General features: G+C 38.9%; 1 protein-coding gene across 2 annotated transcripts in view; it reads right to left on the reverse strand.

The window, feature by feature from the left end:
* Positions 1-17,358, reverse strand: part of UBR2 (ubiquitin protein ligase E3 component n-recognin 2) — a 51,161-nt gene extending 33,803 nt beyond the window's left edge. The window contains exons 1-11 of one of the 2 annotated variants that reach the window (XM_048935761.1): positions 17,205-17,358; positions 13,172-13,431; positions 11,459-11,537; positions 10,269-10,382; positions 7,132-7,259; positions 6,342-6,480; positions 5,129-5,191; positions 3,879-3,999; positions 1,641-1,748; positions 760-848; positions 3-101 (exon numbers count right to left, since the gene is read on the reverse strand). In XM_048935761.1, the coding sequence (XP_048791718.1) occupies positions 3-101; positions 760-848; positions 1,641-1,748; positions 3,879-3,999; positions 5,129-5,191; positions 6,342-6,480; positions 7,132-7,259; positions 10,269-10,382; positions 11,459-11,537; positions 13,172-13,431; positions 17,205-17,282 (1,278 nt within the window). In that variant the 5' untranslated portion in view covers positions 17,283-17,358. The remainder of the gene's footprint in view (positions 1-2; positions 102-759; positions 849-1,640; positions 1,749-3,878; positions 4,000-5,128; positions 5,192-6,341; positions 6,481-7,131; positions 7,260-10,268; positions 10,383-11,458; positions 11,538-13,171; positions 13,432-17,204) is intronic. The other variant, XM_048935760.1, reaches the window with a different exon arrangement.
* Positions 17,359-25,900: the final 8,542 nt, after the last annotated feature.

Consider the following 25,900-nt stretch of genomic DNA (forward strand, 5'->3'; position numbering starts at 1 on the left):
ACCAGAGTAGGTACAGTGAAGAGTTGGACAGACAGAGCAGCCACCGACACTGCTCGTTCGTGATCATCCTCCATATAATCTCTCTGCAACTGCCGGTAATTCTAAACAACAAGGGGAAATTCACCTCTAATCCACACTGACCTGATTTTTTAATTTAAATGTCTGCTCTGGGAAATTTTAATTCCATGATAAAGGGAAGAGTAGCTCTTACAGATCGTTATATTAATACTTTGTACAAAAACCATAATTTATCAGCTCACAAGTGAGAATTGCTCACTCGTTTTCACAACAAAGGCTAATATTTTATTTCTTACACATACACACACACACACAAACTTGTCTTCAGCAGAGCAAGCCGAATTTTGCATTGGTGATTTAAAGCATTTCAAGTACTACTTACTGCAGAAATACCAATCAGCATAACTGAATTCCAGCACAATTTTTTTTGGAGTGCTGTAAGAGATTATGCCTCAGCAATGAGATGCAATTAGCTCTCAAGAAGAAGAGCCTGCATAGCTGATGGTAAAGACAAAACACGTGAACTACTTTAGATCTGGGGAACTTGGAGAGTTTACCTTCTCACCAGACGAGATGCCATTTCAACTAATATTTTGAAGACAGAAATACAATGTTGGCATTTCAACTTCCCACATTCAAAAAAATAACTCTGGCAACAGTTCATTTGAAATTCTACACGCTAACTAAACTCTTCACTAGAATGTTTAGGCATTTAATAGCTCTTTTAATAAAGATACTTACTCTTGCAAAACGGATAGCAAAAAGCTTCTTATATTTCAAGTCCATAAGTAGACTGCTCATGAATAACTGGTGATACACATTTCTAGCTCCTGTCAAGAAAAAATGAATGATATATGTCACTATTTTCTAACAATTTACTACAGAATCATTTAGAAATATAAACTTCTACAGAATGAAGCATATCTGCAGTTCAGAGCACAAGATGCTCTGACCAAGTCTCTCAGGTGGTAACAAAAAATGAACACAGAAAATGAAATGCTTCAAGCAGCATTATTTATGACTCCTCAAATAATACTGTCAAATAATACTCAGCTGCTAAATGAGAAAATAAACCAAGCGTAAGGCAAGTCAGGCAAACAAGAATGAAACTACTCAGAACAAACAGGATCTGGATGGCCTGAGGGGAGCCAAAGGGAAGCAGCTACATGTAAAGTCCTGGGAAACGCAATAAATTTTGTCAGCTGAAACAGCTCCACTGAAAAAAAACCAATTTATCTAGCTCTGAATTTCTAATTTGTGTCTGAGCAGCATCCCAGAAAGTACTATCAATAGCAATAAGAATTAACAGCATGTAGCTTAGAAACACATAAGCATGTTTATATTTCATTCTTTAGGTCATTCAAGTCAAAAGTCATTCAATTATTTTCTCAATACAGAGTAACTATGAAAAACAAGAAGTAGAGAAATATTAATCTTGAAATAAAAACGTAAAAGTTGCAATTTACGTCCTCTTCACATGAAAGAAGTTATCCTAACAAATTAGGAAATCACATCACTAACATATTACAGTAAAAATGACCACACATGTGGTAAGGGAAGAACATCATGTATAACATTCCTCAGCATTCTCCAAAAGCTTGGAAAAAAAAAAAAAATCTCACCTTTCCACAGTTTAGAATCATACAACATCAGCTTATCCACAAGAGAAGAATTTTCCCCATCCGGTCCCTCCTGTAAACCAACCTGACACAACACTCGACGAAGGCCATCTTAATGAAGAGAAATGACAGAAGTTAGTAACAGCTTCAACACAAAACTTGTTGTTATTTTGATACACCAGAGTTCTCATAAGACACAACAGAAGACACCTGATCCTATTTCCTTGACAACCAGATAGCGTTTCCTATTTTGCTGATAGAAACACAAATATTTGATACCTTGCATGTCCAGTACCAGCCTTATGGAACATAAGTGAACTTTATGAAAACTACCAGAGCGATTTGTTTCAAAGTTATCAAATAAAAGTGTGCTCCTTAGAAATGCTTCTAGCTTACAAATATAAATACTCATATGTCAGGCTAATTTTAGGGTCATTTTTTTCTCAGAGTCCTACCAAAACTAAAAGTTCACATGATATATGACAGTTTTTTATGTATACTTACTACCCACTGTTATAGTAAAGCTTCTCTATTGTTTTGTTTGCTTTTTTTTTTTTTAAAATGGAAAGTAATAATTGTATATTATATAATTGTCATATGAACAAACAAGTTATACTGAATCTTCAACATAACACAGACACTCATATGCTCAACCCAGCTGCTGACTGCAAGAAACTTGCTCACTAACAAAATAGTATGGCTTCTAAGTCTTAAGCTACCATCTCCGCATCCTGCTGAGACACTTCAGCTTCTCAAGTAGAGTTGGCAGTGGCTCAGTGCCATGCACAGCATCCCATGCGCTACACGGTACATTCCATACAGTTTGTGAACCCCTACAGCAAGGTTGTGTCTCCATACACAATATAGTTCTGTTTGACCTATATTATATGACTCCATGCCAAGGTCCAAAGGCAATTTGAGCAGTTGAACACAGAGGTCACAGACAAAACATATACGTACTGCTTACTGAATATGCTTCAGAAGGGCAAAACTGAAGTACAGTAGATTCAATGATTCTGAAATTCTGCAGAGTTCCCTTCACACACACTCAAACTATAAATTCTATGCTTTCATGTGCAGTTGGGTATTTTACTTTCATTAATGCAATCACATCACTTTTTTGCTGTTGCAACTCGGTATTAAAATTAGCGACCTTGGTACCTGGCACAAAAAACATGGCACAGAACTGGGCTCAAAGAAATGAGAAATACAATGTTTGTCAACAGGTTAAATCAGAAGGACAAAAAAATTTTAAAGTTAAATACCTCTTAGTCTCCCTATTTATATCAATTATTCACCAGCAAATACATTGTTTGCCATCAACACTAGCAAGTACTTGAACAAACTTCTACAATAATTTTTCAAAAGTTTGATTTATGTATCTTAAAAATAAGCTTAGAAAAACTACTTGTCTATCAAAAATAGCATAGATGGGATAGAAAGATCCCATGCTTGGAATTTTGCCTTTTATTTTCCAAGTGACAGTGTAATACATAATCTGAGAACCTACACAGAAGAATTCACGCGTCACATTACAGTTGACAGTGCTCCGCTGTTAATTCTTGTTAACACTCACAGATTCATAAAACACAGTGTGCTGGGGACTGTGCCTACATTTGTATGCTCTGCGAGTTTGTGGTAGCTTGATGCATTTTCCATTTATTTCCCCTCATGCTCTGCATCCTCACAACTGTAATTCATCAAGACAACAGAAGAAACACACCAGAAAAAAACACAGTCCCCCCCAAAAAAGTGCTGATGTGCATCTTTTTTTTTTTTTTTTTTTTACTGTGCATACTGTTTCTTTGAAGAAACCTCTTTCTAAATATCTAATTAATACTTCATTGGTTTCTATACTTATCCTAAAGCAGCCCCCCACACTTTCTCTGTTGTTCTACTTACACAGCAACAAACCTGAGGCAACCACTTTCATCACCATCAAATGACTTCAGATTAATTCTGTACTGTCTAAGTAGAGGGGTTATTTTCAGCTTACTGCATTCATTTGAAAAGAACTAGGGACTGAAAAATAGCTAGTTGGCTTACAGCATTTGACAATGGTTCCCAGCTTCTGTTCAGCAACAACTGAACAGAAAACAGTATGTGGATAGAGCCTGACAAGATATTAATTGCTTTATCTTAAACACTGCATATCTGAAATAAGAAGGCGGCATTATGAAGAAAGCTGAATTCCTGAAGCAAATATTCTCTAGGCTTTCAAAATAGTTCAAGTTTGCCCACCTGAATATCCAATAACACTGCCAAGCCAAGTTAGGAGCTTCAGACCAAAGCTCTGATGGGCAACAATGGATGAATGCATAACCTGTACTTTCAATGGCTTTGTCTGACGACTGGTATTTCTCTTAAAAAAAGAAAAAAAGAGTTAATGCTTTTTTAATGAGGGCTAGCACACATTATTGTACAGAAACACAGCATTCCTATGATTAATTTCAATAACTTGTAATATTAATCCATATTCCAATGACTAACAACTAAATGGAGAAGTAAAAAATCTCAACCTTGTTTATCCTGTTAGTATTTGTATGACAATATTATGCAATAACAACATATTTAGGCCAGTTCATTTTCCACTTTCTTCCTCTTATCAACATGCACATGGGCCTACTGCATTGTACTGATAAGCAGTCTCACAGTCTAAAACAACTGCACACATTAATTCCTCACAACATGACATGCAACTCACACAGCAGACCACCAAAAAAGAAACTTATCATCCACAGACTGTTTTCAAAAATGAAAAGCAAGCAGAATTAGAAACAAGAAAGATTATCTCCTCATCTGTGGTAGTAACCTTAAGTTAGACATTACACACAAGTCATTTTTTCTTCAGCTGCACAGGTGGCAAGTTAAATAAATTGCTTAACAATCTTTAAAGAGACTTTAGTGTTTTCAAAATATCTTCAAAATAGTTTAAGTCTATAAGTCTAGTTGCAGTATCACTTTTTCAGCAGTAGGAGCATTATATGCAAGTTGTTGCACATAGTGAAGAACCCCAGCACTTAAACCCTTGTTCTTACATGGAAGGATCCCATGATACGTATTATGGATACACACACATTCCCCAGTATATGCAAAAATGTAAATGTAGTTTTGCACTTGGACTCAATCCCTTGGTTACAATTTCAGTGGTTGGGGCTACCATAAGAAGACATTGATATTACAGGGGAAAAGTAGTTTAACTTCACTGATCTGAACTGATACATTACCCTACAAAACTACATTTTAAGTTCCTAACTGTTTTCTGAGGCAAAAGTTGCCTAGTAACTTACTGGAAAATGATTTGAGGTGCAAGCTAGACTACAGGAAAAAAGCAAGAACACGGCATAAAACTACATTTTATAACCTATCCCATATGTATTGTAGTGTTTCCAATATTTTGTATTATATAAGAGTCATAATAGTAACAGCACCACAAAACTGTACAAAATCATCTTTCAGCTAGATGAGGAAAATAGGTAGATACTACTTACCACAATTACTGATTTTGCCTGATCACAGTACTGAAAGTCTCCATATCGGACAGACCTACGGCCCTTTAAATTTGTGAGAAAGTAACATTACCACCAGTTTCTAAGCAAGAAGTCCAAATGCAGTGTTTTACATTAATATAAAAGACGTAGGAAAAGTTTCAGGTGCAAGAGATAACGGTTCTCATTTTCACATCATTTTCATTTTCTGAAAGTGCTACATATAATCAGATATTTGACTTTCCAAAATGCATACAGTACTTTAAAAAAAAAAAAAATTAAGCTATGCCATATATGCAATTCCATGTAAACAAAATTTTCTGTATATATTAATCAGCATTTTTAAGGCACAGCTATTATTTTTTACTTATCAAATATCAAATACTCAATCATAGTATTTTTCTTAAAATTTAAATATTTCAGATATTTCAATGCTTTTTAAAAAGCAGAGCTCCCACTGCCATCTTGGAAGAGATGCTCCTTGTTCCACTCCCTCCAAAAAAGAGGCATAAGGAATCAAAACAATGTAAAAGGCCACATTTTCACAGCAACAGACTTATGTCACAAGTAACAAGGTGCAGCTGTCCCTAGAAAGTTACCCAGAAGAAAAGATGCTCTTTCTTAAAAATAATGATTATAATCATATGAGCCAGAATACAAATGCAGCTGGGAGAGTGTTCTTGAGATCAACGTACTAGTTAAAATTATACTCAGCACGTAATTTTTCTCAACTCATTGTTCTTTTTAAGTGCTGCATAAAATGCTTTACCTCTTCCTGCCATTATCATCTAACAATTATGAAAAAGGAAAATTAGATTTAAAAACCACAAACAGTTCCACGAGCACAGGAACAAAAGCAACCAATTCAGGATTTTTTTTGTCTCAGTTGACAGCTGTTACTTCCTCCCCTTGTTTGAAGGGAGCACAGAGGATCTTCCAGCGTAAACTCCCTGGTGTGTAGTGAGCAATGAGCTAAAGCTGCTGCCTGCCCTAGACAGAAAGGGCTAAGAAACACCCTGGTATCTATGCTCAGGAGACTTACTAGAACTATGCTGAAAAATATACTCAAACGTAATTTGGCTTGGTCAGTTAGTTAGGGCCTGACACACGTGGCTTAATCACATTAACTATACACTTCAAGAAAACAAACCAAAGTATGTGTAGTCATAAAATAAATGTTAGTGTGAGTATAAGTTCTGGAAAGGAATTTACTTACATCTCTATCTACTGTTGTTGCAAAACCAATAGCTTCCTTCTGCGTGCAGTTGACAGCTTTCTGAAGAGTATAAATAACTTGTTCATAGGTGTGGACTTCATCATTAAAGAGCATGCAGTAGTAAGTGTCACTCTTCTCACTTCAAAGCAAGCAATGAATTTATATAATTCAAAGTTAAAAACTATCAAAGTTACATAATTCAAATTTAAAAGATCAACTCCCGGTTTAACAATTAAGTTTTCCACCAAGCTGGCAACTCAAACCTGGGCTTCCTTTGCTACTGAGTTTTACTTAACAAGGACTGAACATCTCAATTCTGCTGGAAAGTTGCATGCTAAGGAAGATAAGTCCAAGAGGAACAAAATCATAAGACAAAACTTAGGTCTGAGTATCACATTTGAACATCCATTGATTCTGAATTGATAGTTTCCTACAAGGAGAACACATTTCCTTACAGAACAGCCCTGCTCAATACATTCTCACATAGCATCTTAAAAGTTTCAATGGCTTGGAATTATTTTACCATTTGTTCTAAGGAATTCCATTGTAATAATATTTATTTCCAAAGTGAGGAAAACAAAGGTATCACAAAAATTATTCCACCATCCTTATAGAAAGAAATGGATGTATATCACACCAATTAAAGACATGCAATTATTTTAGTCTACTATCTACAAAATATCCCTGACATAATTTTAGGAGAGAGATAACAGGATTAAAGTAAGAATCTATATTTCTATTGTAAATATGTACATGTCTTTAAAAGGAAAAGGACAAACACTATACTTACGTCATTTCTAGGCCAGGCAATTCATTTTCTTTTTCCCACGTTAATATGTCTACCGCATATTTAAAGGTGATAGCAAAAATATTATAAGCTCTTGCCACCATATCTTCTGGTAAGTGCACAAGAGGATCCTGAAAAAATAAACAGGAATTGAGAAATTGAGCGGTATTCAGAACAGGTATTTTAAAAAATCTGCATGCCTTTGCACCAAAGATGATGCAAGCATCCTTAATGGTGTCGTCCCTAAAATAACTTCCCGCTTGAAAGGAACAGTTAATAGTCAGCTTGTTTTCTTTCACCTGCTCTTCACAGAAAAAAAATATAAAAAAAAGATCAGCAAAGCAGTAATCTAGTATTCAGTGTCCAAACATTAACTTGCCTCTGATCACTCAATTAAATTTTCACACTTCTATATTTTCACTTTAATCGTTCCCTCTTTCAACACCAGTTGAATTAGAATCCGCTTCTTCCACAATGTATTCAGAAACCATAATTAGAAATAACGGCTTTGTTCCACTTAATTAAGTGCAGAATACAAATAAATATGCATTTATTGCTTTCTTTCATATGTACTATGCCTTTAGAGGCAGAAGTCCTACGTACCAAGATTCTACAAACAGCACGTGCAGGGATCATGAGTTATGATGAGTCTCTTACATGCTACAGTAGGATCTGCTCACATGTCAGTCTTATTCACAGACATCTATTCATCTTTTGCATGGAAAACACATTCACTTGTGTCCATTCTGCACTCTCAAGGCTGCACTCCACTTGTTGCCAGGGCACACACACTACTGACTCACAATTCAACTTGCTGTTAACCAGAACCCCCAGATCCCTTCCAGCAGGGTCGCTCACCCCAAAAATCTGTATGTGTACTGAGAGATACATGCTAAGGAAACTGAAATGAAGAGGAGGGAGTGCTGCCTCAGCTGGCAAATGGAGCAGAAAAAGAGAACCATTATGAAGTCACACTCATAGTTTCCTTCCCGTGACAGCTGTAGTAAGTTCAATCCTCAGTCAACTAGTACAAGCAACACTACCATTCCCTTCCAAGTCATTTCATGGGATTTGCTTATAAACAGACATCAACAACCTCTTCTCTGAGGAGCTTTTTCTTTTACTACTTCACATAAGATGTTATAAATAAAAGCAGACCAAAACACAATCATCAGCTCTCAAAGTTTAGATTCTCTAAACAGCTGCTGTTTCTTCTACAAGTCTGGAAAAGGAACACTGAAACACTCTATTCTGCTAACACTATCAGAGTAGTACAACTTGCATTCTAGGAATACATAGAAGCAAATTCTGTGCTTCACTAAAGTTTATCAAACCATACACAATAATCTTTTCTGAACAAGTCTGCATTACTTACAGCAAGCTCCTGATAGTTACGAATTCACCTGCACTGTGAATTATATACTCTACCTATACTGTAAATTGTATTCATACTGTAAAAAAAAAAAAAAAAGTGTATTTATACTGCAAACCTTTTTTCAGCCATCCACACAATCCAACATTCTTTTCAAATACTTGCAACCACAAAATCATAATATCATTTGGACTGGAAGAGACCTTTAAAGGTCATCCAGTCCAAGTCCCCTGCAATGAACAAGGACACCTAGAGCTAGATCAGGTTTCTCAGAGCCTGGTCCAACCTGATCTTGAATGTCTCCACGGACAGGTCATCCACCTCCTCTCTGGGCAAACTGTTCTACTGCTGGAAGTTTTACAGAAACGTTAATATCTGCCATTTCTGGGTTTTGATTCATTTAAAATGTATCTAGGGCATACAGAGTAATCAATCACCAAAAGCAAAGGCAAACCTTACACAGCAGCACTGCCATTCCCAGCACTTTCAAAAAGACACATATCCAAGCAAAAAGAAAACAGGCTACAACACTGCTCAGCACACGTTGTCCCCCACACACAATGTTAAATAAGCACTCTGGATCCCATCATTTACCAAGAAGAAACACACAATCTGCTCAGTACCTTAGCTTTTTCACCATTCACAATACTGCCACCTTTAACTACCATAAGTATCTTTAAACATAGCACTAGTTCACCCAGGATTTCAGAACATCAGTATTCCAATGCTGTCCTGTAATGTAGGCTGCATGTAGACCAAGTAGCAAGGCCACAGGGCAATTTCTAAGCACTGAGACAGTGAGGACAAATTTTACAACTGTTGTCACTGCAATACAGTTAGGGTTGTTTCACTTAAACCAAGAGATCAGCAGAATTAGTACAGAAAGTCTTCTTATATATACTCTTCAAAAGATATTTCACAAATTATATCACATAAAAACAGCTCTAAGTGGCCATACGAGAAGTCCAACTAGCTGCCATCATTCCTGAGATGTAATAAGAGATAGTTAGGAAAGAGTATAAGGGCAGAATACTCCTTTGGTCTTCAGTAACTTAAGACATGAAGATTTCTCAAGCTAAAGATGGTGTCTGTAATTTTACATAGCTATCAATCATTTCCTCCTCCTCAAACACACAAAATAGCCTCCTGAACAAATATAAATTTTTAGCAAGACCAGTGTTTCAAAGCATTAAGTTCAACAACTGGAATTCATATCACATTGTTTTTGCTAGCTTCATTCAATATATCCAAGTTGTTAAGCTATAAGAAATAGTGACCTTCCTTATTTACCTTCTCCATACCAAACTTTTAGCATTTAGAGATTCTATCCAATAACTCCATTATGGCATTTTGGATTCTCGTGTTTTTAATCTGAGCAAAGCTTTATCGTTCCAATTATGGCATTACTGCAATGGCATTTATTTTGATTAAAAAAAAAACTAAATCTGTCTACTTTACTTCGTAAGAATCAGAACATATGTTGCACAGATAGCTTAACTTGTCTTTTTCAAGCATGTGATTGCATACAGATTTTTTCACATTGAAGATTTCCTTCAACTTTCAGAATAAGACAGGAAAAGAAAAAGAAAAAGAAAACAGAACCTAAGCTGCACAGGTGCCTAAGAATATAAAAAATAAAGTCCTCGAGTAGAAAATGTCGCTCTAAGCATCTCTAAGTTCATGCTGCTCATCTGAATGATTTCCCATATGCACAGGCATACACACACACACACACAGTTAACAGTATTTCAAAACGCAGTGTCTCAACCTCTTCTTCTGCAGTCTCTGAAGTGTTAAGTTCATGCTTCTGACAGTAAGGACCTTCTTTCCAAGCTTCAGTATCACCACAGTCACAGAAACCTCCTCCACCCGATGTTGTCATCTATAATTATTCAAAACCAACACAGTTTATGTGAATATGCATATAAATATACACGTGCATTCACACAAGTAGTCACGGCTAAACTACAAAATCAAGATCACAAAATCCAATAGCTTTTTCCAGTACCTCATTTAAAAAAAGCACGTAAATGAAGCTCGTTTCTATGATGACTGAAAACTTCATCAATCTGCCTATGCTGAAAAGTTCAAACATCTCTATTCTCTATGACTGTGTGGAATTAATGTGCAGTTTATGACGACACAATTGCAACGTGTAGTTTTTCCTCAATTCATTAGCTGTAATGCTACCTTTCCGATTTGGGATTCTCATGTTTTTAATCTGAGCAAAGCTTTATCATTCCAAACAGCACAATTACAGAGCGAGGTGCAGATGTGCTAGTTATAATAACAGGAGTTCTCAGAAAAACCTCATAGACTGTTCACGTTGTAAACCTTCATGAAAACAGTAAACAGTACATGAATACTGCAATGGTTATTAAATACACTTAGTTTTAATAAGCTTTGGTTTTAAAGCAAATATCAGCTCAAATAAATAAATTTGATGCTCTTTAAATAACAACAAATAAACGATCCATACAAAAATCCTTTATTCACCTACATGGCAGAGAAATATAATCTATACATACAGGCACATCCTACAGTCTCAACTAAATTAGACAGCTGAAATAGCATGTGCTTACACTTTGGATACAGAGGTTTTTCAATACCTTCTAAAAATAAAAATAGTCAAACATCAAGTTCAAAGCAAGTGAAAATGAAGACTAATGCTGTAGAACTCTCTGAAGAACACACATTAAAAATAACACACTCCTATTTGTAAAGTTAACTGTTGTGCATAAAATTTAATTGCTCAACATTTTAGAATGATAACTTCAGAATTTACGCTCAAATAAAAACACTCAAGTTCCTGTAAGATTACTGCACAGACTTGATTCAAAACTTCTGTGTATCCAACATTTTGAAATTATGCATACATTCTTAAGCTATAAATAAGGAGTTTCTCACACATGCAGAAATACTAATGACTACATCACACGTCCCACCAGTATTACTTACCCTGTATCGGTGCTCTCTATGAATACTTCCAAGAAAGCACTCCATGCACAACACACAAGTTGGGTCTACTGCACAGTCTCTGAAAACAGCAGGAGGAAAAAAAAAAAAACCAGCATTAAACAATTTTTAGCCTTGAATTGTCTACAAGAAGTAATTTTTAAGTATCACCAGTATGAGCCTTTTGACCACTGTCTATGATACTCAAAGACAAAAGGGATAGGTTCCAGGGTGGGGGAAGAAATTAAATGAAAGTGCCTGTTCTCAAAAAGGAGAGGTTACAAAAACGTTGAGTAACACAGTAACATAGCCACTGTTTTCCAAGAGATGAGACAAGTATATAAGCAAGTGAAAAGATGAATTACAAATGCAGTACAGACAGATACACAATACAAAGCCAAATAAATTTTCTCAAGTACAGAGTACAAGCGCTACATCTTCAGCTATCAGAGAAGACACTATTTTTCTGTACACTGGAAAGAAAGACAGCACTCAACAAACTAGATCTGCTTCTAAGTTTAGTCCTAGAAGCTTACTAAGCAGGTCCAAAAAAGCAATTTCCTCAATCAGAGAATTGAAGAGCATAATAAAGCCCTGTCTACAAGCACTGTTGTATTAGATGGAAGCAAGGGGCTAAAACAATGAAGCATACAATTACGCATTGCGTTTAATTGTCTCCCTAAGAAGCACTGAAAATACATGAAGGCAATTAATTTCAAGGCACCTTGAGATTAAGGGACTCAATTCTGCAGTGTAAAAACAACCACCCAGAGAATGAATATTATAACAGTTATTTTAAAAACAAGAATTCAATGAAATAACTTATGTTCACGAACTCAGAGAAGTTTAACTGTTATTATTGCTCATTATCAGCTGTAAATCAAAGAAAATTGCTAAAATACAACAGAAAACAGTACCAGTTTTACATATTTGTCCAGTACTTAACTGAAAGAAGATAAGACTCCATCTTGACAGCAGCAACATATTCTGTATTTACTCCTGACCCCAACTTAACAGAACTCCCGTAGTTTTCATCAGCCCATAAGAGCATTTAATCATTAACATCTTACTTCCTAGACTTCAATGCAATTTAACTTGAATTAGAAGGCTACCTAAGAGGTCTTTTTGTTTGTTTTTTTAAATTCTTTGGGACCACACTTCACAAAAAAGTGCTAAAGAAACCACAGAAATTCCTTTAGAAGTACTAATAGATATTAGTCCCCGTTTCTACTTCACTACCTAGATTTCTTCATTCTTTTTTGAGGGTGTGAAGAAAGCACCTAAGAACATCTAAGAAAAAAGGAGTTTTCTCCCTGATCGGAGAGATCTAACATACCCCCCATTAAATCTCATCTACCTCATGTTGAGAGGCCTTAAAACACTCCTGACATTATACACTTGAATTACATGACGTGCATCTGCCCACTTATTTCTGATTAATGCTCTTAAATCACACTGACAGTTCACCTGAACTACTTTTGTATTCTTGTATTTCTTTTGTAGAAAACAGTCTACAAGATACTAATATTTTTTTCCATTTACAAACCTGTAGTATGTTATTATTGCCTGGTCCCACTTCTCATGAGAAACGACTGCAAGTTTACTTTAAAAATACACTGGAGGTAGTAAGTTTTCACTAGGATAATAAATTCCTATCACATAAACTTGTTCTGTTCTTCACAGATCAGAAATGCTCAAAATGTTAATTTGAACTACCTGCAGGAATACGTAGGTTCTCCCACTTTAAAAACGCGACCACAGAGATGGGAAGGTTTGTTTGCTTGCTCCAGCTTTGGAAAACCAAATGCAGGATCTTCGCCACAAAGATACCATTCCATTGGTCCCAGCAACACATGTTGTGCCAGCATGTCTTCTCTCTGTGGGGCAGGGTTAGGACCCCTGCAGTAAATTTTTGGTACATAGTAGGCCAGATGCTGGTACACTTCCTTCTGAAGCTCATTTGCTTGCAGCCATTTCTTTTAAAATAAAAAGAAACAGTAAGCAATTCAGACATTAATAAAAATACAAACCACAGTTCTACCCATCAGAAAGCTTTTTCCTATTTCTAACTTATAAAACTACGGCGGCATTACAAAACCCCAAGTGTTAAATCTAGAAGATTACATGAGAAAGCCATTCCGAAAGGTATCATCTGTATACTAGTACACATATTTTATCCTTCTGACATACTGTGTTCTTTTCAAAAACATAAGATTTAAGAGACCAAATTTTTAAACATTTTCACAACCGGTGAAAAGTTCCAACGTTAGCAGTGACTTTTAGAGCACGCTGGCTGTATTTACATGGAGTGCAGATGGACGCTGCCAGCTGGGGACACAGAGGCACAGCAGAAGCCTGGAGATGGAAAGAGGCAGGCAGAGACAAAAAGCCCAAGGAGACTGGCAAGCGCAGCACTGGGTAACTGTCCAGCCCTCATTTAATTACAACGAGCCAACTAAGAAAATAAAGGAGTTTGGGTTTCTCCCACGACCAAAATAACTTACCTGAATGACTATTTCAAGCATAATGATCTATGACTCTTAGTAGTCAATCAGTTAAAAAGAATAATCTGTGCTGACAGATTTTAAAAGCCACACTTGTGCTGTAAAAGCCACACTATGTGCTGTAACCCACTGAGAAATCCATGATTTTCTCTAGTTTTGTCCCTCTATGCATCACAGCTCTTTCTTGGCTTTTTTCTCCCCCTGAACATACACATGCACAAAGAATAAAAAATAATCCCCAAAGACATCATTTGTATTACTCCTCGTGGATTACATTTTTATGAAGGTCTAAATTGGAAACGAAGGCTGCAAGGCTTTTGAAATAAATGAACGGGAAGAGTATTTCCTGCAAGTGTGCCCTTATTAAATCTTGCATGATCTAAACAGCTTTAGCATGCCATTTCTCATTGTAAATACGACAATCAGATTTCCCCAGGCGATTTCAGATAAAGAATTCAGAATCAACCTGAAACAGCACATGAAAAGCAAGAATTAATTATACCAAAATAAATGGCTTGCACAATCAAATGCTGTAGCTTGATTAACTCTGAATTACTTAGAAGAACTCTTAAGAAGTCACGTTTGAGACAACACAGTGGTAAGTTCACAATATGAAGGTCAGCAGAGCATCTGGGCTATTTAAGGTGGTTGTGTTGTTCTTTTCTGGTTTTGTATGTCCTTCCTTGATTTTAACATATTGCAATGTTTTCATTTACTAAATGTCAATTTAGCTCTTAGTATACTTTTCTCAGTTCCCTTTTCTTCAATTTGAGTCCTTAAAATCACAACCAATCTATTAAATCTGTCTGTATTGATATTGCAATGGTCAAAGCCAGGACTTTTTTCCAGGATTTTTTCCAAGTCAGTCCATGGGAAAAGGTTGCAAACAAAATCTAGCCATCTGAAAGTTTACATAGCGATTCTATGTTTCAGCATTACCACAAAGATACAGACAATACTGAAAAAAAGAAAAAAAGAAAAAGGTTTAATTGCCAAGGATTTGATTTTTTTCCCTATCTCGTGACTATTATCCTCTTCTTTCATCATTTGTGCCAAATATCTACTGCTGTTAGGAAATGACACAATCATGCTGCAACTGACTTAGCCTCTTCCACGACTCCTATTCAACGAGATCATTTTCAATGATTTTCCATAGCATATATTAGTAATTACACTTGCGTTTTTCTCAGCAAAGTATGCTTAATTACAGCCTTTTAGTACTACATCACTAATTTCTGTCTAGAAAACTATATGATGCACATTAGTTACACTCAAGCAAGCTCAGACAAATACCTGGCCAGAAAAATATCTTGTTCCCTGAGTAAACGGCTTTCCCATCCCCAAAAATCTGGGAATAATTGCCTGCAAGTTAGATGTGGCAATGCTAAATATCATCACACCTAAATCTCTCTGTGGATCCAGATCTATAGACAAAACTGCACAGACATTTTTGAATATCAGATCCCGGCCAAAAGAGTAGCAGAGTAAGATGGTATGGACTTACTAGGACATGGAGACAAGAGCCACTCCAAGAGCTCCAGAAGGCAATGCAAAATCTGTTATGCAATATACATGTATGCATATCTAGGTGATGCTACTATCCTAAATCACTACCTGCACTGAAGTGCTGTAAAATTACTCAAAACTTTGGAATGCATTCTTTAATAAATACAATTCATATTTATTGAAGTTTTCTTTGCCAGTCTCCCATCCTGAAGTTGCACATAAGTAAACAGTCTATTTTTCTGAGAGAAGTTGTTAGTAAGAAGTGACGTGTATCTCTCACTTCCTCTCCCCAGAGAGGGGCAGCAACTTTTGACAGTCCTAACAACTAACCCAAGAAGCACTAACCAAATAACATTTATGTACACAAGTACCTAGTGGTCCATCCAGAATCTTCTTAAGTCCATAGTTGAACAAGAGATACTGGAGAACAAAACTTATAATACAAGTTGTGAAACAATTTATACCTTGTAACTTTTGAAAGGATAATTTCATTATGCTTTGTTAGTTGTATAATAGCTGAATAACATCTAAACAAATACCTGTGTTTTAGGTTAATGTAATGCTGCAGACAACAGTATTTTTTTTTAATCGTTGTTCTTCCAAAGTTTATAGTTATGATGTTTCAAAAAAAGCATGAATAGCAAAGTGTAGTAACTGTTACTTCGGGCAGGTCTTCCTTTTGCTACTATAGCACTATCAGCAAAGTAACACCATTAAGAAAGGTGGGAGAAAACCAGAGCTAAAAATCAAGTGCAGTGTTTATTTACACAATCAGACAGCACCAGGAGCATTTAATTGCTAATACATAGTAAATCTGACACCACTAGAGCTCTGAATTGTAGATTGTAATGGACAACAGAAACAAGAAAGAGTTGATAAAGATTACGATGGCACTTGTTCCTACAGTGAATTTGTAAAACCAATCCACTTAGTGGGCCTTTGCCTCGGGTTTATCCAGTGTGACCCAGAAAAACAGTTGCTGATCACACAGGCAAGGCAGCAAGGACTCAATTTGTGCTATTTTATGAAGCGTTTGATGGTATTTCTGGGACTAAGGGGAAGGGAGGCTCGTCCTGGACCTAAACCGGCTGGAATATAGCTAACTATGCACATTTTCCCCCTTAATCATAGTTTTTGCCTGCGAAGTAATTTCACCACGATAATAATCTGAATTATAACCTTGCCTTTTGGACAGCAGCTAAAGTAACTCAGGTCTTTCAAGACATCCTACGGACACGCGTTTGACACACATCCAACTGCTCAAACGCACAAGCACCTAGTGCCTACATTTTATTAATATTTCCTACACAAGGTTCTCATCCTAGCGAACCTGAAGGCTGGCAGAAGCTCTCACCCCAATTATCTCTTAGTCACGGGGAGGGCAGGGGTAGAACACCGTGACAGAGCTTCAGTTCCACAACGCACCCCCTCCAAGCGGCCCCCCGCCCCCCGCCCCCCACCGCAGTTCTCCGGGTAAACACGGCTGCCGGGGACGCGGCAGAGAGCCGCCAGTCAGCGGCCCGTCCGTTCGGAAGGCCGGGAGCAGCGCGGTAAGGCACCCCGGCCTCCTCCCGCCGCTCAGGCAGCGCGCCGCAGCAGGGCAGGAGCGCCACCGCCTCGCCAAGGCCCCGCTCTCCGCCGCTGCCCCCCGCCCGGAGCACGCCCCGGCCCGCACGGCCCCTCCGTGGCCCCGAGAGCCGCGCCGCCTCCCCGCCCCGAGCGCTTCTCGCCCTTCTCACCGCGGCGATCTCTTCGGCCGAGCACTCCAGCAAGCTCTTGTCAATAGCCTGCACCTCCGTCTCGAGCTCCGTCGCCATCTTCTCCCCGCCCCGCCCCGCCCCGCGCCGCCGCCACGGAAGCGACGCCCGGAACCGGACCCGGCTGCCGCTCCGCCAGGGAACCTGCTTCCGCCCCGAGCGTCGCCGCGCCGTGCGCCGCCACGCCGCGCCGCGGGGACTTCTGGGAGCTGTAGTTTTTTCCCGCCGCGTGCCGCCTGCCTGCTCGTCTCCTAGGAGATGGCGCTCTAAGGCCCGGGCTCTGTTGGGCGGGGGGGGGGGGGGCGGAGCTGTCCCAGAAGATAAATACCAGTCTCTTAAGTGCCGTGAACGCGATGGACACGGCCTTAAGGGCAGCGTGACTGGGTTCAAACCTGCAGAAGCCATATATCCTGTTCTTCAGCCCGCACTCTGGGCCATCTCTGAGGCTGCTGCATACCACCCAAGCAGCAGTGCTGCTTCACGTTTATAAGCTTTGCGTTAGAGCTTCGCGTTTGCAACTTAGCAGAAAGTCACAAAAACAACAAACAAACATCCTGCACAACACTATTTCATTTTAGTTCATCAGCCTCTCTGCTTCTTACAAACCTGTTGTACCGCTCTTGTACCCGCAGGCCTGTCTGTGTGCTGGCTGTAACTACAGCCGGACCAGCACAGCCCGCAGATGTGCCTGGCACTGCACACATAACACAGGAGCAAAGCTTCTGTTTGCACGTCACAACTTTCTGTGTGGAACCTTAGCATCGTTTGCAAGCTGGGCATTACTTCCATCCAGCATTTGCCATAAACCTAGGCAGGGAGAGGGCCTGCTGTACTGGAACCTACACCAACAAATAGAATCATTGGAGTTGGATGGGACATTGAAAGGTCATCCAGTCCAACTCCCCTGCAATGAACAGGGGCACCTACAGCAGACCAAGGTTGCTCAGTGTCCCCCCAGCCTGACCTTGAGTGTCTCCAGGGACGGGGCATCGTCTCCTCTCTGGGCAACCTGTTCATATATCTCATCACCCTTATCTCTGCTTCCCACAGTTTACGCTCCTGAATGTTCACCACGCACTGGAGGTGAATAAACACACGGGAGAGGGAAAGACAGAGTTATAACTGCCTGAAGTACTAGCTGGAGATGGCCATATGTGTCGGCATTGCCAATGGGACTAATTTACAACAAAACTATGCAGTAAAATTGAGTTCTGGTTAGCAGCTGATACTCCTTAACAATTTTTAAACATTCCCATAATGCATGTGAAGAGTTGATTTTTCACTTTTACATCTCACTTCATTCTTATTCCTTCCCCTCACACTCCTCTCAGCTAATAATTTAAATATTGAGTTACCCAACAGAGGCACATTATCTTCTTATCTGTCCAAACAGTGACAAATGCATCCACAGCTATATATTAATAAAAGAAAGAAGGTGGGCTGCATGCCATTGCCTTGTTCCTCCTGAATAGATTTAATGCTCTTTGCATCAAGGGGCAGCAGTGCATGCTCGCACATTATTCAGACCATGTAAGAGCTTATTTCTGAAATCTCAGAGGTTTATAAATCATCGCATTTACTTATGAACTCTGTTTGGGAATTCTGGTGACTTTTAAGATGCAGGGAACATACGTAGTTGAAAAAACTGATGGCAAGAACTGAGCACTGGCTTTTAGCCAGTGCCATGAGAAAATTATAGAAGGATTTAGAATATTAATTTAACTTCCTAACATTCTAGGAATAAGCTTAATTTCCTTTTGTCTAATTGTACCTTTACTATGTGCAAAGTACATCTTTCTACTGTGTTTCTTTTTAAATTGTTTGACATTTCTTGAACGATTGTTCTTAGAATGCAGAAAATAATTATCTATTCCTCAGAAGATCAGCAAAGCCCACACTGCTTCTTATTCATGTACTGTTGATGCCTAAGAAATACAGAAGATGACACATCTTTGCAAGGAGGCAGAAGGTGAAAGTAAGCTGTGATTTAATGGTTTCTCCTGCAAGTTGTGTAGAAAATGCCAGGAAAATCCTGAGGTTTAGTAATGTGAAAGGCATCTTATTTTGCCTAGAAATGTGTGAGGCCCAAACAGAAAGCAGACTGTAAAGACATTATTTCAGTATGAGTGTAACAGCTTCCTCTAGATAGAACATTTCATAACTTTTTGTCTCTGTCATTAACTTCCTAATAGAAGATATTATTCAAATTCAGGAACAATACTTAAAGCTGAGGACACATACCACCTCTATCTTCTGCCAAAAAGCCTAACTCATCTCAGGTCTATTATGAGACAGAAATTGAGGAAAATAAATCTATAGAATGTAATTTTTCAGCCAGGCTAATATTAAATCTTCAAAGCATCTCCCTGCTCTAACTGGTATGTCTCTGTGCTTCTCCTCCCAACATAACATACTTCATGCAATGCAATAGGTGATGGTTGTGAAAGATGCAGGAATAATCTCTCTTTTTCACCTTTTGACCTGCCTGTTTAAGCATCTGTTTGTTTTTACCACAAAAATAAATAAGTAAACAAATAAATAAATGAAAATAAATACAACAAACCAAGCCAAGCCAAACAAATCAACCAAAGGAAAATAATTCACAAAACAGAATTTGAATGTCACTTTGATGGGAGTCAATTCCTTTGATTAAGCTCCATTATTTTTAATAAATGCTGTATCTATTAAAAACAATGTAAATAGGTGTAATTGGGTAAGCATTAATTACGGCAGTGGATACTAGTAGTTCCTATCTACCTATGAAACAGGATCTTCCACAGAAGACCATCTCTTGCCATAAACACAAAAGAAATTACCAGCAGCAGCCAAGCTGATGTCTAGCTATTTTGAAGAGCCTTCGGTGAAGCATGTTCCAGAGAGGTGCTCTGGTTACAGAAATGGGCTTCTTGGCTGAATACTGGTGATACATGATCATCTTTAGGATCTGTTGCAAGGCTCTCTGCAACATTTGAGCGTAGGAATGGATGAAATCATAAGATAAAGGGATGCTAGAGGAATTAAAACTATCTGACTTGCTGGCACATTCAGTTAAAAGCAGTTGGTTTAACATAGCTGTATTAATTTGAATGTAAATAGAAAACTATTTCACATCTAGACTGCAGGGACAGATGTCTTCTTACAGACTTAAACAAAATGCTATTTATTTCTCCCCACATCAAAGGGGTCTTCTGGCAATTATTAGGAAAGGTAAGTCCTGAAAGGATTCCAAAATGTGTTCTGTTCACTGTGAAAAGTCCATCTCCTGGTACAATTCTTTTTCAAAAAAACAAGACAATTTAGAAGCATTTATGTCTGTCTGCACAAAGTTTACTTATTAAGACAGATGATCAGCATTTTGCTGTGTTGGGTTGATATCACATACCTGTATCTAACACCACAACCTTGCAAAAACATTTTTCTCTTTAATCTTTCGTAAGTCAGCAATCCCTTTTACCAAATAAAGCATGTATCTAAGATTGAGATATTTGCAATAAAAGTAATTTTGATAGGATAGTGTACTTCCTAGACAACCAAAGTAGTAATTTTTACACTAAAAATGTGGTTTTTAAAGCCATTATCATTATCATTCCATCCCTTCCTCTTCAGTGCTGGATGAGGTAGATTTGTAGTCACTGTCTCCTACATTGTCTTCAGATACATTCAGATAGTAATTCTTTTATTTCTGTGCTGCCGATTTCAATGACAAATTATGCTGACCAGAATAGAATTTTGCCTGTGATAACGTTAATTAAAAGATGAATTCTGAATGAGGTGAACAATGACACCCAGTACTTGGTGGATTGATAAGACATAGTTCACTAAGCAAGACATTATTCAGAACAAAAGAGCACACGGTAATCTGCAAACACAGGTTATTTTAAGAATTTGGTTCAGAATTAGAGTATTAAAAATACTATCTGACAAACTGCAGGCGATGCTTTGTTCTTTTGCAGTAATAATGCTATAATATCAGCCCTTTTAGTCACAAAGCAGAATAAGCTTATTTATTTTCCCTTCTTTGTCTTTGCATGATCTTAAAATTACAGATGTATAGTTTACACATGAAAAAAAATGTAAAAAATATCAAAACTAGAATATATAGCATAGTAGAGGAGAAAAGAAGACACAGGAAATACAAAGATATTGTGGCCATCTTCCTCCTGTGAATGCTCTGTGCAAGTCTAGCAAAAGGCAGTTACATAACTGATTTTTATTGCATTAGGCAACAGCAATATTGCTAGGCAAAATGATGTGCAGAATGAGAAAGCTTCTTCCACAGTGAAAATAGAGAAAAAAGACAGTGAAAGGGTTCTCACTTAACATCCAGTAAGAGGGTAGTGCAGGAGGGTGTGCATCTTCATTAATGTATCATGTCAGAATGACAACATGATTTATTCTCATCACACACTGTCTTAGAAAAAACACACTGCAAATTCAATCCATGATAATTTTGCTGCTTTCTGCAGTATAATGTGTCAACTGTATAGAACTCAAGCTGGTGAGTTAAAATGCCAGCCTCCGAAGGAGAGAAGTTTCAGGGGAGTGAAGACCAATGATAATTAATGAGTTATACATGGAGAAAAAAATTAACACAAGAATTAAGGAAGAAGCACACACACACCCCAAAAAGTGTCTCATCTCACTTGTTTTCACTGTAAATTCAGAATGCTGCTAGTGCGTATTTAGACACATCAGTACCACAAACAGTCTGTGAGCTTGTGCTAAGAGCCTGTGTTTGTGGCTCACTGGTGGTCAACTTTGACACGTTGGAAGATGTAAGTACCACTTGAAATCTTTGCTGTAGATAACGCCCTTTCCCAAGCTTATTCTCTGACGCCTGTGAACATGCAGTCTGATGTTGTGACCTCTGCCATAGACAGCCCTTCTTTCAAAGGGCTGACTGTTTTTCTGTCTTGAACAGATTCAATTATTCTTGAGATTTCTACCACCAGTGTTTCAGCGAGTGACTAAGTTGCAGGAAGGAGGCTGTAGTCACCTGTATGGCGCATAATTGTATGCTGTGCCGCCTTGGGAGCAGACTTGAAACCTCTATATTAAAGAGGGTAGTCATGATTTTAGTACCCACTGCCAGGCAAGGAAGCGTGTTGTGAAGTTGAGACTTAAATCTGTAGCAATAGGTACAGGATACAGTGAGGTAAGTGGGCCAACGGGGAGGAGATGAGGATTAAGAGCAGGCTGTAAGAGCTCAAGCGCTGCCGACTTCCTCACCAGCAGAGGAGCTTCGCGACCACTTCGGTGGCTTCCTGGCAAGACAGCCTTGAGCTGAAGCAAGATCTTGCTTTTCCTCACTGCAGCACTAGGTGGCAATGCACTGCACAGGCAGTGCAGAAGTCCTCTTCTGCAGCTCCCTCTCCAAGCCCTGCCAGCTCCCACTCGCTCCAGCCTGCAACCGGAAGGGTGTGGGCGGTGGGGATGGAGGAGCAGTCCGACTTCACTTTGCTTCTCAAATCAGTCTTTAACCGCTTAGTGACTGCTCCTCAGTAAATTCAAGGCATTTTTGGAACGAGACAAGTATTAGGAGGTGAGAAATGTGCTGTGAAATTCCTGGAAGCAGCAGACAGGGCATGGGCATGAGTAGAGGATGACAAGGTAGAGAAACAGGCCTGGCCAAGGTGTGGACAAGGAGCAGAGGTCGTCTGGGAGAAGAAACTAGAGCATTTTTCTCCTCCTCTCACAAGGCCCCAAACCCCAGCACTTTGGGGGAGCTTTTGGGTGTCAGGAAGAGCTGGACACTGGGACATTGGCATGCGATGACATTGCTTGTTCTCAACAAATGTAGATTAACTGATACCCAGCTGCTGGGGGAAGAGTCCTTGGCTCAGGCTGAACTATGCTCTTGTTTCTCTGTGGATACAGAGAAAATGAAAGCATAAAGCCCATGAACAAAGACAGAGGGGATGAAAGATTTATCTGGGAGTATGAAAAAGCTTTGAAGAAGTGAACTAACTCTTCATTTTTTCCCTTCATTCGCACAACGGAGCAATTTTAAATTAGAACAGGTTGTAACAGATTTAATTTAGATCACCATGGTGTTCAGTGTAATGCTACAGCATTTTTTAGTGTTTTTTTTTTTCCCCTGATTTTTAAGGGCTAAACAGTTTTTAAACTGTGAATTTTACAGAATGCTTAGCTCCTTGATGGTCCTAACTAAGCAGGGTTTTCTTATGCAACATGATTAATTTTGTCAGATAAAACTACTGAAATACGACTGAAGGTAGGAATAAAAAGCATAGAAGTGCTGTACGTCCACGATTTGCTCTTCAGAGATGCATTTAATACTGTCTCCAGCAGAACAGCTTCATCCATTTTCCAAACATTCATTTGTTTATTTCAAGATTAGTCTCAGTTATAAACAGACATTAAATCACCTCCAAGCCCTAATACATTGTAATGAAGTATTGTAAACCATGTAGTATGTTGGTTTAAACAATGTAATCAAAAAGCAACCAAACCATTCTCTCCTCCTCCGGATGCCTCCCTGGCTTGCGCTGCCTGCTCAAAGAAAACTTCTTTTTAGTTTGTAAATGTCAAGGTCAATCAGAGGTCAAGTTTGTGCTTTTGAGCGGTGGTTCCTTTCAGGTTATTGGCTTTGTTTTATTACTGAAAGGAGCCATCCATTTTGGCATATAGAGCAAAGAAGTCATGTAATCCTATTAAACACAAAACCAACCTCTACAAATAATGGGGAGGGGCTGACAGTCGCACAAAAGCCCCTTTTTCTGCTCACAGTTAAGCCCAAACCAAGTAATTAATGGTCTTTCCATGAGCCTGCTGCAGTGGGAAAACTGCCTAAGCAGCTCTCTAAGTGCTTGCCCGAAGATGGCCACAAGAGCTGCTGGTGGGCAAGCTGGCAGCAGCATGGAACGGCATGGATGGGAGATGAGCAGAACCCTAGGCAGAGGGTCCCTAAGAGGAAAGAGCGAGACTGGAACGAGCAAGGCTGGAGGAGGGAAGCATCTGCAGAGAGGTAAGGACAAAAGGAGGCACTCAAAGTTATTAGAAAATCAGCTCACTGTTGGCAGCAGAGAGGAAAAGGGGAAAGCCGGGGTTACAGCACACAAGTGAAGATGTAACTGGATCATGATGTACCGGGCACAAAATCTGACACATAAAAAATTAACTATGAATATGTCACCGATTTCCTTAAGAAGAATGTTTATGCACAGTACGAGTTCAGTAGAAAAAAAAAAATTAGGAAAGGGAAAGAAGATATAAGCAGAGGTTAAAAAAAGAGCAAAGAAAATGCAGGGAAATTTAAAGAAAACTGTCCTCACAGTGGTCCTCTCAGCAAGGGAAAAGCTGAGGGTTTTTGTGTTCAGTTAGTGATAAACAGATGTAAACAAGGGGCTTGCAATGCCATCAGCTCTACTTGCTGCTTCTTTGAGGGCAGACAGATGCAGCGTGTGAAAACTACCGAGGCTGTGCAAAACCCAGTTTTCATAAACAACACTCACAAAATTGTTTTCGCATCCCTCAGACAAACATATATATGTTATCACAGCCTTAAAATCTGTTTGCTGGCAAGGCAAGACGTTACTATCCGAAAGCATACGCAACATGCGAACCGACAAGATCTATCACTAATAAAAAGAGATGAGCTGATTGAGAGTGCAGATAGCAATTGCAGATAAGATGAAGAGCTGCATGAAATGTAGGCAGAAGCCGCAGAAATGAACACCGAACCAGACATACAATTGAATATGATAAACATTACAGAAATGGGAATGGGAAGCAGAGAAACCTACGTTACCCAGATTGTGAAACAAGACTTGCAGAAAGCCAGGCAGTAAAAGTTTCCAGCCTATCATATTGCAAGGTCAGATAGACAACAAAAATGCTTGGAGTTCAAGTGTGGAACAGGTCCAAGATCTTCAGATAGCTTGTAATAGCAAGGGAAAAACACTGGCACATCTCTAGCAGGGACCTCCATGCAGGACCGACCACTAAACACAGGCTCCAGAGGTTCCAGCAGATGCTTCAACAAGAACAGACTCTGACATTGCAATCTTAGAAGAAGTCTGGAGCAGGCCTCACTCTACCCTGTACTCGCTCCTTGGGCTGATCATATTCTAAGAAGGCAATAGGTTCAGAATGAATCACTGGGGCTGATTTTTTTTCTTTTCACACTCCTTTCTTCCCAGCGCATCATTCAAGCAGTGCGAAGAAAGTGAAATACACCCACAGCTGCCCATCAGGGGATTTCCAGGAGGTATAACTTTGCCCCTCCCTAGGCTGCAGAAGACTTATCAATGTCTCAATCTCCAAATATCACTAGCTCCCATATTATTCAGTGGCGCCGGTCTCAAAATAGAAAGCCAAGGAGCTGTACCCGTACTTCTGAGGGACTTGGAGGAGATATTTGTGCAATGACAGGGAATAGACATTATAAAACAGAACCACAAAAATAAGGATGTATGTCTTGCTATTGCTAAAACTTTCAAATACAGAGAAATGGATTATGTAGACCAACTTATCATCTAAAGCAAATGTCGAATTGAGAAACTTTTTTTCCCTTCCTCTCCTTGATGGCCCATATTCCAAGCTTTTCTGGCAAGCTGGCAATGCTCTGGTTACCACAGACTAAGGGATGAGGCTCCAGCCCTTACATCATGCAGACATCTTTGGTGAGTTCCCTGGGAGCTCTCAGACACAGGAGG

This window comes from Lagopus muta, chromosome 2, assembly GCF_023343835.1.
Source record: "Lagopus muta isolate bLagMut1 chromosome 2, bLagMut1 primary, whole genome shotgun sequence".
In the NCBI taxonomy this organism is placed as follows: Eukaryota; Metazoa; Chordata; class Aves; order Galliformes; family Phasianidae; genus Lagopus; species Lagopus muta.